Genomic DNA, 17,955 nt, shown 5'->3' with positions numbered 1-17,955 from the left:
AATTATGTTGAACACGGTGTTTCTTTCGACCTAATGATGCTTGAGGGAAGTCAAACGAACTTCTAAATTCGTTGAAAGCATCAGAGCTGCGCACGTTGATCCGGAGTGAGGTTACTGTCGATGGAAGGGAAAAATACGTCCGAGGACACGTCATCGGACGCAGGGTGAAAGTGTAGCGCATTCAGCTCAGGCTTCGGACTGGGTCGTAAGAATCATATGCCGATAACATCGGGGGCGACTGACTGATGTGGGCCAAGCGTCTCATTATGGCGCAACGTGAGAGGTATGAGGTAGCGTTGGAAGTAAGTATTCTGGAGGCATCCTGGTGAAGTGATGGGACGGCAAATGGGAGCGACGCACAGTGGCAACGACTGAATACGTCAGACGGCATGAACAGAACTGTACTGTCAGGAAGGGCAGCACAATAAACAGAGCCACGACAAGCTTGTCAACACCAGGCACGGGCATATGGGCAGAAGGCATATCGCCAAATACAGAAAATTCCACCTGAGCGTGAGCGCAGTGTATAACAAAGCTGCTGGATAAAAAAAAAAGAAAGGTGCGGCCTGCCGCGTCGGGGCGCTGCTATGGAGCAAACGTGACGGCCGTAGTTGCATTGTCGGCCGCTTGGCTGGGCCGAACGGCGCTAGCTAACGGGGTTGAAACGCGTCAGCTTGCACGCGCGTCGGCGTTCCAAGCACGTTCCTGACGCATTTGCTATGCCGATGCCAGACAACAGCCCCCGGCGTGTGGTGCTGCAGCGGATCACACCGTTTTCGATGCACGCGGCAAGCCGCACCTTTTTTTTTATCTAGTGGCCGTGGTATAAAGGCGTGATGGCGCGACAAGAAATCTCACCAAAGGATTACATGATGTGAACACGAAGGCAACACAATAAACTCAATGTTGTACTATGTACCAACGTCGCCAATGATGACTTTAGCCGTGCAAGCTGCAATCGGATGCATTCGCCTGTTGCACTGCAGTACGATGGGAAAACGCTGTAGGTGGTGTTGTCACTTGACAAAGAGAGCGGCAGCGTTTCTGACTAATTACGGATATTGTGGCACCAGTATCGACGAGCGCAAGAGTTCGAACACCTTCAACAAAAACTTCGACAACATTGGCGGGGGACAAGTGAGGATTTACACAGGTCGACGACTATGCAGCTCGTGCCTCCGGAGCTGCAACAGTCAGTTTTCCGTCTCAGCGGCGGCTCGGCGATGCATAGGTGACAAAGAATGGTGGCGTGGTGAGGGTGAGCGACGGGAAACAAAGGGTGGAAAGTCGGAGTCAGGCTAGGGGTCTCGTGCCTATACCTCAGGTGGTATGTCTTGTGGAGTGTAGTACTGGAGCCGGAAAGAATTGAATAATCGCGGTATCTTGGTGCAACTGAGGCAGCCGCGAAGCGCCTATGACAAAAGCACACAACGTGACTGGGAATTCCGCAAGAGTAACATATCAATCGGTTGTCAGCAGTGCTCCACGGATTGACGATGTGCTGCTGTGCACCAGGGAATGGCGCCGGTGGCTGTCGGAGGTTGAGGGGCCAACGCTAGCGGTTGACGTGGACACTTTGCAGCGGCAGCAGCGTAAGTCTGTGGTGCGGCAACAGGTGTTGGCGGTGCGGTGGACGGCAGCACCTCGGTGACTTGCTCCTGAATAACTTGTTGGAGAGACGGCGCAAGATTGTGCGTAGGCACGTCTGGGGTCGGCAAATACGATAAACACGAGGGCTGCCATGCTACTTCCTCATGCACATATTCTTTGATTTGCGACAGTAGCGTCTCGTGGTCACCAGCGATGGTTAAGGCGGCAAGGGAATTGCCTGTTGTCGGCCGCCGCATTAAGACGCGTTGCTTACGGAGCTCATTAAAGCTCTGGCACAAGGTCGTAAGCTCAGCTACGGTGTGTGGGTCCTTTGCCAGTAACATTTGAAAGGCATCGTCGTCAATGTCTTTTAACATGTGTTTAATCTTTACTTGCTCGGGCATGGACGGATTCAGGCGCTTGCACAAGTCTGCGACATCTTCTATGTACATAGCTTGTAAAATTTTCGCCTTGCTGCTGCGCACGTCCGCGGAGGCGCTGCTCGGCACGGAGCTTGCGCACGGCAGGGCGGTCGAACACGTCTGCGAAGCGTTTAATGAATGCACTCCATGTAGCGAAGTCGGATTCATGGTTGTGGTACCACAGGCTTGTGACGTCTTTGAGATAGAACGACACCTTCTGTATTTTCGACGGTTCGTCCCACTTATTGTGGCCGCTCACCTTTTCAAACGTCGCCAGCCAATCTTCCACATCGTGGTCATCTGTTCCACTAAAGAAGGGAGGGTCGTGCTGACGCAGCGCGCCAGTTACGAAGACCTGGGAGATTGGACGGTGGCTTCTTGGGTGGTTTTGTCAGGCAATGTAAGGGCAGGTGGTAGTATCCGACTTCGGAGTTCCAGGTTTGCAGACCCCGCACCTCCACTACTTTGGAAGGGGGTTTATTAACGTTGGACGTGAGGCAGAAGGGTTGCACAACAGGCACAAAGACAGTCTCAGCCTGCGTCAACAGCTCGCGATCTGCACTCACATCTCTAACCAAGACAGTGCCCCACTGCTGCGTGCGTTGCTTCATCCCCACTATACATGCAAGAAAGACGGGGACATTTCACCTCCATTTTAAGGTGAGATGCGACTACTACATTGCATGTAGCATACAAAGTGGAAAAATAACTCATTTTTTCCCTGTCATTTAGTGTGAAACCTAAACCACCATTGTCCATCATAGCCTGCCTTTAAATGTGCCAACACAATATGCCAGCGCAACTGGACATATTATCACCCTGCACACAGAAGCGTGGTATCGAGGCAGCTCGAAGCGTTTGCTCCCCGTTCTGGCTGTTTTAATCAAGCCAGTATTTCGGCAGCGAGTATTTGTGGTCATCGAGTGAGATCGTACCATGTGTGCCTGTGCTTGTGTGACACCATGCTTGTTAATTTATAAGTTCGTAAATGTTTACTGATATTTATAAGTCTGATAACACCACAAACCTCACATTATTTAGTTGTCTAATACTTTACTATCACTATCACTGCTTTGGCATTTGGGAGAAACTATGACATCGCTATCTGTGATGCTTTCTGACAAAACTGTATCTGATCTCATGCGTGAATGCCAATAAGGTCCAAGAGTGTGGACATGTTGGCAGCAGGCTTCCCGCAACATCTTAGTGACAGCCACTCCGCTGGCCGCACTGTTTGGGCAGCTAAGCCAAACCAGCACCCCTTCGTCAGCAGCCAAAGTTGCAATTTGGTACCGATAAACATAACGGTAACTATGTTTGAAACCAACATGTTTGTGACATTGCATACGTGGTTTACCGGCGAAACCATACGCGGCATGCAAAATTTCGGGTACTGTTGTCACTGATACTAGAGATAGGTGATTAGGCAAAAGATTGCACAGGTCCAAAAAAATTGGGCATTTCAAAAATCGGTCCACATCTGTCTTTAATGTTTTGCTGCCAGAATAGATATCTTCAGGCATGTGCAAACAAATATTTGCATCATTATAATCGATACTGTGAAGGATCCCTCATTCAGAACTTCATTGTAGAAGGAGAATACTCCAGACAAATAAAACATGACAAATCAACTTTCATATGTGATCTTTTACATCCCATATTTCGTTATACCTGTGTACATTCTATCCAGGTTTGACTGTATATGAAGAAACATTACACAAAGAAAGACAAAGAAACACACAACATTTTATAACAGAACTCAGAAAGCAAATCATTCAGACATCTGAAGTGTAAACAGAAGCATTACAATGCATAACACTGAACATACATATTTCGTAGGGGCGTGCAAACAGTAATTTTTGAGATCGAATCAAACAGTACAACAAAGGAATCAAATCAAATATTGAACACTTTTTAAATAATGAACAGTCACTTACACAAGTACTACTATAAAACGGTGATCAGATCCTAGTTCTCATAATTTTAGCAGCTTTCTGTCATTACATTGCATGTCACAAAACGTTGTTTATTAAAAGCACAGAGCATTAGAAAACAGACAAACAGCTTGTTCACACACACAGGGCTCTTTGGAAAGAGCAAATGATCACAGTAAGGGCCGAGAAAGCCCAACTCTCTCAACAGCATAGCCTACTCCACTACGTAGGTTCACATTTATAAATACCCAGTTGCTTTATAGTTACTATGTTAAAATTCTCAAGAGATGCAATGATTCGTTTCACAATGAGCTTTTCAGAAAAAAGTTGTTTATACATAACAAGATAGTCATACGACAGTAGATATATAATGCATTCAGATGACTGATTTTGTAAGTTACTTAATATCACCATGTCTTCAGCAGTTCTGGATATATGTCCAAGACAAATGTGTGATGAAACATCTTTTAATGATAGGCATCAAAATTTCAGTTAGTTTTATTATGTTTACTCATTGGCCACGTTGGATGTTCTGTGTAATGTCATTGGCCTTACAATGTTGAAAATCTCTGATGCATTGATTTCTTGATATTGATAAGTTACGAGCTTGGATATGCATTTGTTATAGGCAATGCCAGATAAACGACCCATGATGATGGAAACGTCGCCAGAACATTCAGAGAGTGCTGCTTGATTGCACCAAGCTTTATCCAGATCTGACCCTTAACTCACAAGAAGGTTAAAATATATTACTACGATAGTTACAGTCGAATAACAATAATCCTAATACAGTATGGACCACTTATAACATAACCGTTTATAGTGCGGAACTGGCTACAACGCAGCCTTTTCCAACTCCCGTTTACCCTCCCATAGAACTCCATGTATACGCATACTGCTTACAGTGCCGCCGCGTGAGACGAAATACCGGTTATAATGCGGCTTCCACAGGAAAATCTCGCCAACAAGGGCGGCAGCGAGCACGCTTCTCAACAAGGTGCGTCCTGCCGGCTGGCATATGCATTACTCAAAGCAATGAAACTCTCGTTAATTCGGACTTATTTGGCCGCACCATCGGTTAATTCGGACTACTTTCGGAGCTCGGTGAGCGAGGAGCGCCGCAAATGTGCAACGCAAAAGAGCAAGAACGGCGCTAGCGTCCAACTGAAACGAAGCGGCAGAGTCCGCATCGCCACAGCGATCAGTTGAAATCGTACATGAATGACAGTAACGCCGGAACGCTTTGAACCTATTTGTGTCTTTAAAGCCTGTATTCTTGCGTTTACCGCCGCGCTTAACACTGCGTTGACCGTGGGCTTTCGTAACTGCATAGTTGTCATCCACGAGCGCGTCGATAGCGGCCGCAGTTTTCTCCGCAGCGGTTGCGGCTAAAGTAGTTTCGTTTTTACTCGGTACGCACGTCAGCTGCGTGCCTAAAAAACTGCATAGTCACCATCGATGATCGCATAGATAGCGACCACGGTTTCAACTGCAGTTGTTGCAGCGAATGGTAGTTCATTCGTCCAGACTCAGTGCGTGCGTCGGGCGCGTGCCTTCAGCACCGCAATGTCGCCGTTCATAATGGCGTCGATAGGGGTCACAGTTTTTTGAGCAGCAGTTGCGGCAAATAGTTGTTTCGTTTTAACTCGGTGCAAAGCCTTCGATATTGAAGAGCACCGGCTACATCGCGATTATGTTTTCGCCAGCTCACTGGCGAAAATGTAATCGCGATGTGCGCGCGGTAGTACAAAGCGTGTCTACATGCTTGGTCGACATGTTTTGCATACGTGCAGGGCTTGAAAATCGTTGTTTTGGTTATAGTGCGGTACCGCTTATAGTGCAGATATTTGTGACTCCAGCGACTTAGGTTATAAACCGTCTACACTGTACCCTTGCAATACAGTACAGAATGCTTATAGCTTAAACCGCCAGAATTGCGAATGTCCGCACTATAATCAAAGCAACATTTTTCTAAAGCTGCAGAAGTGCAAAGCATGCAGACCTAGCTGTCGCACGCATCTGAGAATCGAAGCGTGCGACCGGGCTGTTTGCATCCGTTTAAATTTATGAATGTTGGAAGGTTTATGTCTGGGCACTTGTGGTCTTTGCATGAAGCAGACAAAGTAAAACAAAAAGAAAAAATGTAGCAGAGGAAAGTAAGTCGGTGATAAAATTTTCAGACCTGCTCGATTATTCGAATTCTCCCCGACGCCGCCATCAACCCCACGGAACTTACGTAGAATGGTGATCAATATTTCAGATGTCATACAGTACCTCGCGCTATTTCTCACACCGATTTGAATGCATGAAATATCAAAAACATAGCGACTGTGAAAAAAGTTGCCACCATTCGAGTGTTGCCCACGCCCTCCCTTTTGTTATCGATGTGGTTTCCCCGCTTTCTGAGTGCCATACAACCACTGCAACACATTTCAATTATTCGACACAATACCAGAACTTTGGTCACCAACTCCCAACCAGGCACGCTGATTCAGCCTATCCGGTGGGGGTGTCAGGCAAGATGCCGTCGCTGGAGGCTTGCCCTTGATATGCTCGTACCAGCAGACGATGAGACAGAGATGGGGCTTGCAATCGTGCACACAGGCGAATCTGACAGCAGTGCGTGTAAAGCGGAGTTTGTTTGGTTTCTCGGGCGATCAGCCGCAGCAACAACTGCGAACGCCTACCAAGTTTATATGTGCACGTACTGCTAGGAATGGCGGAAGCTCGCATGTGAACATAAAGCCTGAAAGCTTTGAACTAAATTTGCGGAACACTGCTTAAACTGCGAGCAGTCAAGATATTGCTCAACCGGTGACGAGCGGTCGAGCAAAGATTTCTGCGTCGCCTAGGCAACACCTGCGCGCCTGCGATACGCTGCCGCCGCTGTTATTTTTTTATTCCTTGTTCATTTGGTCCGCGTCTTCTCCACCTCCCAGGTTACACAGTGCGCCGCCAGATCATGGACGCCATGCATACGCCATGAACAGGCAGAGCAGGCTTGGCAACCGTGGCACGCCGACTTCCGCCAACACCCCGCTGATATTGGCGTCACCACATGACTTCATGGCAGAATGAAATGTGGCATTTAGAGCAGATAAAATTCCAGTGCAGGTTGAGCTTAGCTCACTTTGTTTGTATTTTGAATTCTTTACGAGCGATAACATGAGTTTGTGTGGGTCGATTTTCATCTTTTCTTGTGCTCTATGTTATATGATATGCTGAGAATAGATCTAGAGCAAATATGGTGACCCGAAAAGTGTTCAAGGGGCCCTTTAAGAGCACATGGGGACACTTGAGCTACCTGATGCAACAATACACCCTGCTGCGTGCTACACGTCTGTAGATTCCAAATTCAAACTCTAGTTCAACATGGCTGTTGACCTACTCTACAGTATCATGGCGCTTTCTTCTATGTCTGCTCAAACACTAAGCCTGCACAAAGGACTTGCAGCAGATGGTGCAATGGTTTAGTCGGCAGCCAGTGTGAATACACGGGTGTTTCTCCATGCTACATTTATGTGAGAAACTTAACCTACTCTACAGTATCATGGTGATGTTTTCTCTTATGTCTGTTTAAGTAACGAGCCTGTGCAAAGGACTTGGAGCAGACAGTACAACGGTGTGGTCGATCATCTGTATGAATGCTCAGGTGTTGCCTCACGGAAAACTTCTGTGAGAATCTCTGAGGGCACGAAGGGCACTGATAAGGCTTCTCGCCTGTATGGGTGTGCAAGTGTAGCTTCATGATGGACTTACGCGAGAAGCTCCGAGGGCATGAAGGGCACTGAAATGGCTTTTCACCTGTGTGGGTACGCAGGTGTTCCTTAAGCTTGGACTTTTGCAAGAAGCGTTTAGGGCATGAAGGGCACTGAAATGGCATCTCACCAGTGTGGACACATAGGTGCCTCTTCAGGGCATCCTTTTGTGAGAAATTCTCAGGGCACAAATGACATTTAAACGGACGCTCGCCAGTATGGACAAACAGGTGCCTCTTCAGGTTGGCTCTACTTGAGAAGCTCTGAGAGCACAAATGGCATTTAAACAGACACTCGCTCGTATGGACTTCGGCGTGTGCTTCCAGACGAAACAGTTCATAAGCCTCACAATTGCAGAGATGATCTTGGTGGAGGCATCCCTGCTGTGAAGTGTCACTATTGGCTGTTGATGGAGAAGTAGAAGGCCTTGATGCTGCACAAATAAAACAAACGTAAATTTATCATAAAATGCAAGAAAGAACACAGATACTAAAGTTAATGATGAGATTTCTTATTTGATTTGCAGGGTCTTGAGGGTGATTTCAGGTATGATAGAACAGAGGACACCTATTGGTAGTTTTTGATTTACACAATATTTCTGCATTTGAGTGGTTCATGACCCTGTTTGTGAAGTCCACCCCTAAATTTACCAAGAAATAACTTTTCGGAAAGGTAAAAACTTATGAAGTTAGAGAATGTGGAGTGTTTAAGCATTTTCATGGATTTCAGCGACCCTTAGAGAACAGTTTCAGAAAGCTTCAACTTATCTTGCTCTATGATCCTCAATGAGCACTCAAGGTTTGGTGGTCATATTTGGCACTTGCAATACTTGTTATGATTTGCTTGTACAACAAATTTATCAAAACAGACTTCATGAGTGGGTTTCTCCTTATTTATCACGTGCTGAACTTTGGAAACGTTTTCATACGTTGAGATTGTAAAGAGTCAGCTAGGACATACCAGATTTTTCACTTATAACTCGCTGACACATACAACCCACACCGCCTTTCAGAACAGACAGGATAAAAAAAGAAAGCATGCACATATAACCCACTGAAATACATGCCATAACGCCCTTAAATTTTTTCAAAGACAATTTCCATTCGGGGATAAGTGACTTTCCCACGTCGTATCTTCGGCCAGTGACTCTGTTCCCACTTTCAGGAGATGCTGCTGGGCCGTTGAGCGCAGCTTATCGTGATTCAAGTTTTACTTTGCTCATGCTGTGTGCATTATTCGCCAACTGCTAAACACAAAATTGCAACCCGTACAGAGGAGAATGGGCGACCATGAAGGTGGGGAGAAGGGAGTTTCAACACGCAGGGGTCGGAGGAGGGTGGGGTTCCCGAGATAACGAGTTTGAATGGTGGAGAACTTTGCTCTGAAGTGCGGCGCATGCTTTGTTATCGCAGCGCACGCTTTGTTACCTTGAAGCCACACCTAAGATCTAAGTTTATTTAATCTGCACCACAACTTTGTTAATTTTTCTGAGTTTTTGGTGTGTTATACATGGAAAAATATGGTAGCTTTTCTTTTTCAGTGATAACTCACCATTCTTTATCTGAGAAGACTACTTGCCGACCTTTTTACTCAGTGTCGTTTTTATAGGCTTAACAAAGCGTGACAACATCTTCAGTTGCAGTTTTGCTCAAAGTGAAAGAATTCAACACGCACTCTGCTGCTTGTGATCTGCCATCACAAAACTGTGGCAAATGACTGCTGGAACTGACAAGGAATGGTCCAAACAAACCTCTCCCTCTGCAAAGCACAATGCAAATTAACACACTAGCACGTACCAGTATAACCTAACATTACTTAAACAGCTGGATGCATAACAAGACAGGCAAGTGTGCAAAATCTTAGTTTCTGGTTACATTTTGGGTCCACCCTCGTGCTTGGTTTTCGCAAAGCATAGTTGAACGATGAGCACTTTCAATTTTCTTGCATCTTCACACGAAGGAATCACACATGAACACGGTGGCTAGAATGCACTGCAATCTCATTACAACAAATGACCCTGCAACCTCCAACACAGCCAGCTGCAGCTACATCTTACTATGGTGCAATGATTTGTTCAGTCGCGTTGGATATCCTGTGAAGTGACTTCACAGTTCATTCTATAACAACATATGGTCACTTTTGTACTCCCTGCATACCTGCCAACTCTCCTGAATTTTTAAAAATCAAAGTTGCGTCAAGTTTTACAGAAAATAGGTTCAGTTCGAGAAAAACCTGTAAAGGTGCTGAAGAAAGAGGCAGTGCCAGATGACAAAAAATGCATTTAAAGAAACCGTATCTGTGTGGCTGTTTTATGGCAGCACTAGTCACCATGTATAGCGGAGTACTTGCCTCGACCAAGATTATTCAAAGAAGTTCCTGAAGTAAGGCGTGAGGTCGGGCTAGTTGGTATTACAACGAGCGCAAAAACAGACACGAAACACAAAAAGAGGTGACGAGGACAAGCGCGGACTTCCAACTGGCGTTTATTACAAATAAACATCAATATTGTTACAAGAGGTACCAGGCTCTCATGGGTAGCGTTACACGAGGGCCGAAGGTATGGGCTGGAGGAGATCCTGACAGTGACGAGGCATGAGGTAGCCAAAGAATAATGCTTTTACTTTTTAACTGGGATGAAGCATGATGACAAAAAGGTGCTGAATGCCAGAGGCACTGGCCTTTAATATCCACCGGAGGAGGTTGGAGCTCTGCATGTCCGGGCGCGAAAGGGGTGCCAGCAAAAGAGAGAGCACTGCACAGGGGCTGCGTGTTCCGACATGCCCACAGCTCGGCGATGAATGGTCACCGGAGAAGCCCTTGCAGCTGAGGGCCGCAGTGCATTCATAACACGCAGTGCGTTCACAACAACGCACAGTGCGTTCATAACAGCTTCTCCGCTGGGGTTGAATCTATCGTGATGGACAAGGGTTTGCAGCCATTGTCCAGAGGGATGCCTTGCAGGAAACCGAAATGCAAGTTGCCGGGCCGCTTGACCTTGATGTGGAATGGTGGTGTGGCCCTTAGCGTTGGCAGCTGTAGCAACATTATCTGGCTAGGAAGTGAGAACTGCACCACGGCAAGGTGACACAGCAACGCAGATTGGCGGACACCACTATCAGTGGCGTAGCCAGAAATTTTGTTCGGGGGGGGCTGAGGTTGCAGCGCGGCCTCCTCCTTATAGAATTTGTCGAGGGATCAAATACATGAATAATAACTGTATTGCCAATGCCATTGTATATTAGATGCTGCAAATGAATTATTGAACGCTACGCACTGTCAAGTAAAATATGTATTTTTTTCAGAAAAGAATACATTCGTATGTCCTAAAAATTCTGGCAGAAATAACTGATATCAATGCGGCTGCGTTTTTTTGTCTATTTAATAAGGAAAGAAAACATCACACGGACATTACAACTATATGAGTTCGAAACCAGCAAAGCAGTGTATACAACTGATATGAAGAACGTAAAGGCCATCTAATGAATAAGTTGAGGACAAATATTTTGATGAATCTTCGTCATTCAAGAACCTTCTTTACATTTTTGCACATATGCAACGGCCAGGAAAAAACCTCAATGACGCTGTCCCTCGTTGCAATAGATTGCGCACGAGCAGCTGTTACCGGTCGTGTATTGTAATTACACCGAGATGATACTCGCAACAGTGAGTACAAATAAAAAGTAAGGGAGAGAGAGAGAGAAGTCATAAGGGAAAGGCAGGGAGGTTAACCATGCTGAGCCCGGTAGGCTACCCTGCACTGGGGAAGGGGGAGAAGGGATTGAAAGATAAGGAAGAGAGAAGTTCACAGTTCACACGTTGCACATTTACAGTTAAGCGTTCATCGCTGAGTTTCGTCACAGGCGGTCATACAGGCTTGTGCACTTCAAAAAACACAGCAGCGCCTTTGTAGCCCTGCACATAGCAGACGCACGAGGCCACGTGCCCAAGATATTTTCCTCCGTAAAAAACCTGTCGTCTAAGTGCCCCAAAGCCGTCCGAAGGGCAATCCTCTCATCTTCGTATCTGTGGCAGTCACATAAAAGTAGGAGTTCTGCAAAATATACATTAGAAGTGCGAAGATAGAATGGAATATACAAATGCGAAGATAGAACTCGCTAAGGGCAAAAAAGAGTCACTAGGAACAAAGTTCACTGCTTGTATACACAACACCTCGCAAGAAGATATTTAAATGTTCGTCTAAGTCTCCAATAAATCTACGTATTTAAGCAAACGTCACTGTATATAATGCATCAAACAAGACTAATAAACATGTTGCGGAGTCAGACATAGTAAACTTTGCGCACAGAAAGACAGATGATCTAGGCAAGAACAAAACCATGATCGCAGACATCGTGATATGTACTCGGGCCATGCAGCGGTCGCGACAGCACCATACAGGTAGAATAATAGAGGAATAATGCAGAAATCAGTACGAAAATGTGTAATTTAACTGCCTGCACAGCGGCAACAATTATTCTGCACCCAAAATTAAAGGAGGGTTTTGCTTCGTTCCAAAAAAGAAATAAAAGCAGGTAGCTAAAAAAGAAAGAAAAGGACAAACGAAAGCCACAGATTATGCTGCAAGTTGAACTACCCAATATCCGAGTGTGTTTTTGGCAAACGCATCGTGGGCCGGGCTTTCAATGAGCAAGGTCGGTCAAAATTGGTTATTGATGTTCTCGTAATTTTCGTATTCGCATGATCGATAATTTTGATCATGATGCTAACTGCTAGAATAAGCGGCTAAAATTTCTGCAGTTTTAAAAGCTAATGAATTGCAAGCTTATGGACCTGAAGGAATAGCGCTTTTTACTTGCATTGATTTTTGCTGCTTCGCTATCTAAAGGACAAACTTCTCTCGGCGGGGAAGTTGAGCGAAGCGGTCAATGACTTCGGACACGTTGATGCCGACGTCTCTGTGGGTATACGTATAGAAGCACCAGTCTAACCATGCGTTTCACAGACATTGTAGAGCGCAAGTAGTTTTTTTTAATAAACTCTTGTTAAAAAATATTCTCTCTGTGCAGGCAGTGGTCACTGGAAGGGTGACTAGAATCTGGAACAGTTTGTACACATTTACATAGAACCTGCAGTCGCAATGAGAGATGGGCATCTATTCCGGTGCTAATACCTAAAACACTCCCTCGATGTCGTTGGCATCCTTGTTTAGGTACTTTGCACAAACATTAGGCTGTTCGATTCCGGCGATGTCCGTCGTTTCGTCAGCAAATACGGAGAAGCAGCCTGCTTTTGCAACTAGGCTTTCTTTGATAATTTCGTCACAAATTTCTATAATTTGGTTTTGTGCATCTGGGCTTAAATACGAGGCATTACTGGGGCAACTTTCCAAATGGTTCTTCAGATATGTATCTCCCCAATCAGCTCACATGCGAAGAAGCGCTCTGAAAATACCTGTATTTTCCGGGGGGCCTATGCTTGAATCCATAGGGCCACTGTCCCTGTGGCCAACGAGAGCCAGACCTTGTAGCCCGCAAAAAGAATTTCCTCAATAATAGGCCATTTACTTTCTTCTGTTTTCTCATATTTTATTTTGCTTGCCCTGGTCCAGCTGATCGATCACATTGGGCACGCGTCCTGAAAATGTTTGGAGAAAATTATCAGCTGCTAGCTCAAAGTCACAGTAATATTTAGTATTTTCAAGTGTGTGGAAGATTGCGAGCGCGTGCTTTCATTTCTTGAATGGATTGGACACGAGGGCTCCAGTGCACGCATGTTGGTCCAAGTTTATAACAGCATTAACCCCATAAAGTTCCAGAATTGAAAATCTTTTGAAGCACGCCTTTGGAAATGTGAGTGCACCTTTCGCGTCAAAAGTTTATGAGAACTTTATGCCCATAAAGTTTCGGAATTGAAATCCATGCGCTCCGTAGATTCCGCGGCCGCTGCGAGATGCCGTAACGCGCCCGCTCGCTATCAAAAAGCCCTTGAAAGTTTGTGCTCGGATGGGGCTCCTTGCGTTACGCGACCCCAGGTGCCACGAAATCCACCACAGGTGCCACGAAATCCAGCCCGAGTTCGCAGTGTTCGTGCCGAAATGTCTTTCGAGCGTGAAAAGGACATTGTAGACAGAATGCAGAATGATTGAACATAGCTCGCCTACACGAACATGTCGCAGCCTATGACACTAGGACACCTGAACAATGGAACATTCTGCACTCAAGAACGAATTATGGTCAACAAATTCTTCGACATACACTTCCGGCTATACTCAATAACCTCGCCTTACGAGAAATAGACCTTCTGTCCTTATGCAGCCTGCACAACTACTTTCAAACTAATCCTTGTTGTTTAATGAGATTGTTCATGTGCAATACTGTATGACTTTTCCTCCCTTTATTTGCTCTAGTTTATGCTTCACTGAATATACTGCTATGTTATGTTTTTTTTTTCTTCTTTTTTTTCTGTTTTCGTATAATAAGACTTTCTGGATGTAATCTATAATGCTCATGTATAAATTCAATATTTTCTTGTTAATGCAGACTACTTGTTTTTCTAATTGTTGAAGTGTATTACTACCTGTCTCGTATACACATTTTTCTTTAATTGACACCTTCCCATCTGTTTACTCACATGTGAGCACCCGACGCCCTCTGTTCCCTTTGATGGGTTTTTGGGCTGGTCAAGTTGCCTGCGTGCAACTTTTTATCCAGAACCCCACATTCTTTTCATGGGAAGTAAATTGTTATTATTATTATTATTATTATTCCCGGCGTCGGTGGTAGTTTTGGTCGGCGGTGCATGCCGGCACGAAAAAATTTTGGGGGGGGGAGGGCTGAAGCCCCATCAGCCCCCCCCCTGGCTACGCGCCTGACCACTATGTACCCAGTTTCACATTTCCTCTGACAGCTACCACTGAAAAGCGGTTCTGTTCTCACTCTTCGTTTTCACTTGTGGTCCCATTGCCTATGTTGGTTCACTAGAGGTATGCCGTTGAAAACAATCAAGCACCAGACAATTCCCCCAGACATCTACCAGGCTAATCTTAAGCAAACAAAAGAACTGGCAAGCGATAGGTACAAAGATTCAAAGCCCAATGCATTCGCACAGTAAGCACAGTAACCTTCTTCTTGGGCAGTTATTTTCCTGCTGATATACACAATCAGATGCTTATATCCCTCTTCATCTCCTGACAAAGCACCGCGCCTATGTCTGTGTTGCTCGCGTTACATAGTATTATAAACTCCATGTTTTAATTCGAGGAGTTGAAAATGGAATTACTCAAAAGCGTTTCTTTTTAGTGACTGAAACGCATTCTCTTTTGTATCATTCCATACAACTTGTTCCGGCTGGTTTTGTGCAAAGCATCGGTGAGAGGGAAGCTATTTCAGAATATTGCAGTTTATACTGCCTGTAATATCCTGTGAGGCCTAGAAATGCCCTAATGGCACTCTTAGTTTTGCTTCGAGTTGTTGACAAATTCGACTTCGCCTTGCCATCTGCTAGCCGACTGGTTAGCTCAGATGGTAGAGCGGCTGCCCCGGAAAGGCGGTGGTCCCGGGTTCGAGTTCCGGACCAGGACGAATTTTTCTTCAACTGCGAGGCTTTCTTTCGAGGAACCCGTATGGGTTTCCTTTGTAGCAATTGCTACATTTGGGTGGATGTCTCATTTTCCCTTTAAATATTCAGCCTGATCACAAGAATTGGGACAAGGTTCTAGCATTCGTCACTTTCGCCTACAACAGTGTACCACTGTTGTAGGCGAAAGTTCAGTGTACCACTGGCTACTCGCCATTTTACCTAGTTTACAGAGGGTCGCCTACTTCCCTTCTAGACGCTTCTTTGATTCTCCTGTCAACCCATCTGCATCGTCTAGCGAAGTATTCGTTTCACGACTCGCCCAGTGCTGCCAGCGTGCTCGCCTAAACACAGCAGCCAGACAACAAGACCAGAAGATCATTTACGACACCTTCCATCGCGTTGTGTCCTTCCAACCTGGTGACGAAGTACTTGTATTGACGCCCCTTCGCACGCCTGGTTTGTGCGACAAGTTCCAGCCGCTTTTCATCGGGCCCTACATAGTCCTGGAGCAGACATCGCCCGTCAACTATCGCGTGACTCCTGTTGTCGCCGCAAGAGACCACCGTTGTCGCAGCACCGAGGTCGTTCATGTCTCCCGCATGAAAGCCTTCGCGGCGTTCTTCGTCACCTTAACCTGCGGCCAGGATGGCCGCTTCCACGTGCGGGGGAGGGGGGGGGGAATTAGTGCGGGCGTTTATTACGCACACCTTCTTCATCTGTATATTATCACCATCATTCTACGTTGCTCGAACCTCATCTTCAGTTATGTGTCATCATCATCATCATCGGGTGTGTGCCTTTGCTGAATAAACGTCATGCCAACAGAGACGTCATAATATGTATAATAGAACCAATTATAATAAAATTATAAATGGGTGAGAGGACGCTCTGGATGAATATATTGTTAAATCCCAGGACAAAGACGTCAGTACCCTCTGGACCATTTTCAAAAACTTGCTATCCGCATGGATGAAAAATACATTCCCTGTAAGCATGCGCAAGACAAGCGCAAAGTCGATAAGCCCTGGGTAAGCACTGATGTGAGAAAGCTGATAAAAAGATGCTCTCGCTTATACCAGAAATATAAAAGAAACCCTACTGTTGTTCAGCCCCGCCTGGAGGAACTGGACGTGCGGTATAAAAGGGCTATAGCAATGGCGAAGGAGGATTACTTCTCTGGACTAGCTGAGGCTATAACAAAAAATGCAAGATCTTCCTGAAGCTACCTTAAAAAAATGCGTAAAGGAAAAACCGGTACCCACAGTATCTTGCATGAAGGAGTAGAATTAGTAGACAATACTGAAAAAGCTAGCTGCTTCAGTGACTACTTCAGTTTTCTTGAAATCAAAGCGTTATATACATTACCTATAAATACAACATGCAATGTTTAATGGCTCCTGTAACAATCACAACTGAGGGTATCAGAGCATGTTTATGTTCATTAGATGATTCCAAATCAGCTGGTCCAGATCAGATATCCCCGCAAGTACTAAAGGCATGCTCTGATATTGTGTCTCAATACCTGTACATAATATATCGAAAAGGGCTTGAAACTGCAATTGTTCCCGAAGAATGGAAGACGACTTTGGTTGTACCCTATCACAAAAATGGCCCGAAGTCTATGGTAGCCAATTATATGCCGATTTGCTTATGCTGTATAGCTTGCAAGATACTGGAACATATTGTGTACAGTAATATGATAAAACATTTAGAAACTAATAATTTTTTCTTCCAGAATCAACATGGGTTTCGTGTTGGTGTTTCATGTACCACACAATTAATAGAGCTATTTCATGACCTTGCCACTGCGGCTGACAATAGATTTCGGACTGATGCAATATTCTTAGACTTTAGAAAAGCATTCGATTCTGTTTCACATGGACTATTAAAGCACAAACTGTCTGCTCTCAGCATTGATCAAAATATTTTGAAATGGATTGGAGATTACCTCAACAACAGAAAACAATGCGTCGTCCTGGGGGGGGAAAACAATCTAGATTTGTGGAAGTGACTTCGGGTGTGCCACAAGGCTCGGTATTGGGACCATTATTATTCATAATTTTCATCAATGACATTGTGTCTAATATTTTTTCCAGTGTCAGATTATACGCGGATGACTGCGTAATATACAGGGCAGTCACTACAGATATTGACATGCAATCACTTCAACAAGATCTTGATTATGTCACCTTATGGTGTAGCACATGGGAACTAGATCTAAACGCAGATAAAAGCTACCACGTAACATTTGGCAAAGGGAAGCACATACTGAACACAAGATACATAGTCGGTACTAAGGTACTTCGAAACATACCCGAAGTCAAATATCTAGGGGTGCTTCTTTCGGAAGATCTTTCATTTCATCAGCATATCAATAACACCGTTAAAAAAGCAGCCAGCATGCTTAGCCTTGTTATTCGGAATCTGCGTGGCGCTCCTCAAATACTGAAAATGGCGGCGTACCGATCACTAGTGAGACCACACTTAGAATACGTGTCCAGCTTGTGGGACCCCCATTAAAAATGTCTCATTGATAAAATTGAAGGTATACAGAATCATGCAGTGAGGTTTATATTAATACAATATTCCCAGGGAACTAGTGTCACACAAATGAAGGCCAGCATTGGAAACAAACTTCTTGACAGAAGGCGAAAGGAAAACCGGCTGAAATTAATGCATGCAATTTATAATAACTCAACTCGTATGGACAAA

At 45.1% G+C, this 17,955-nt stretch overlaps 3 protein-coding genes across 8 annotated transcripts in view; all 3 read right to left on the bottom strand.

Moving 5' to 3' along the window:
- Positions 1 to 2,042, bottom strand: part of LOC119453889 (paired amphipathic helix protein Sin3a) — a 37,963-nt gene extending 35,921 nt beyond the window's left edge. The window contains 1 exon segment of the mRNA XM_049668108.1: positions 1,865 to 2,042. Within this exon segment, the coding sequence (XP_049524065.1) occupies positions 1,865 to 2,042 (178 nt within the window).
- LOC119453884 (uncharacterized) overlaps positions 1 to 17,955 on the bottom strand; it is a 231,062-nt gene that overhangs the window by 134,799 nt on the left and 78,308 nt on the right. The window lies entirely within an intron of this gene.
- The window catches only part of LOC119453871 (zinc finger protein 675-like), a 2,199,134-nt gene continuing 2,189,168 nt past the window's right edge, over positions 7,990 to 17,955 (bottom strand). Inside the window, exon 11 of the mRNA XM_049666952.1 lies at positions 7,990 to 8,137. Within this exon, the coding sequence (XP_049522909.1) occupies positions 8,101 to 8,137 (37 nt within the window). The 3' untranslated portion in view covers positions 7,990 to 8,100. The remainder of the gene's footprint in view (positions 8,138 to 17,955) is intronic.

Source organism: Dermacentor silvarum, chromosome 5 (assembly GCF_013339745.2).
Source record: "Dermacentor silvarum isolate Dsil-2018 chromosome 5, BIME_Dsil_1.4, whole genome shotgun sequence".
Taxonomy (NCBI): Eukaryota; Metazoa; Arthropoda; class Arachnida; order Ixodida; family Ixodidae; genus Dermacentor; species Dermacentor silvarum.
Note: the sequence above shows the minus strand (reverse complement) of the source record. Positions and strands in the feature narration are given on the sequence as shown.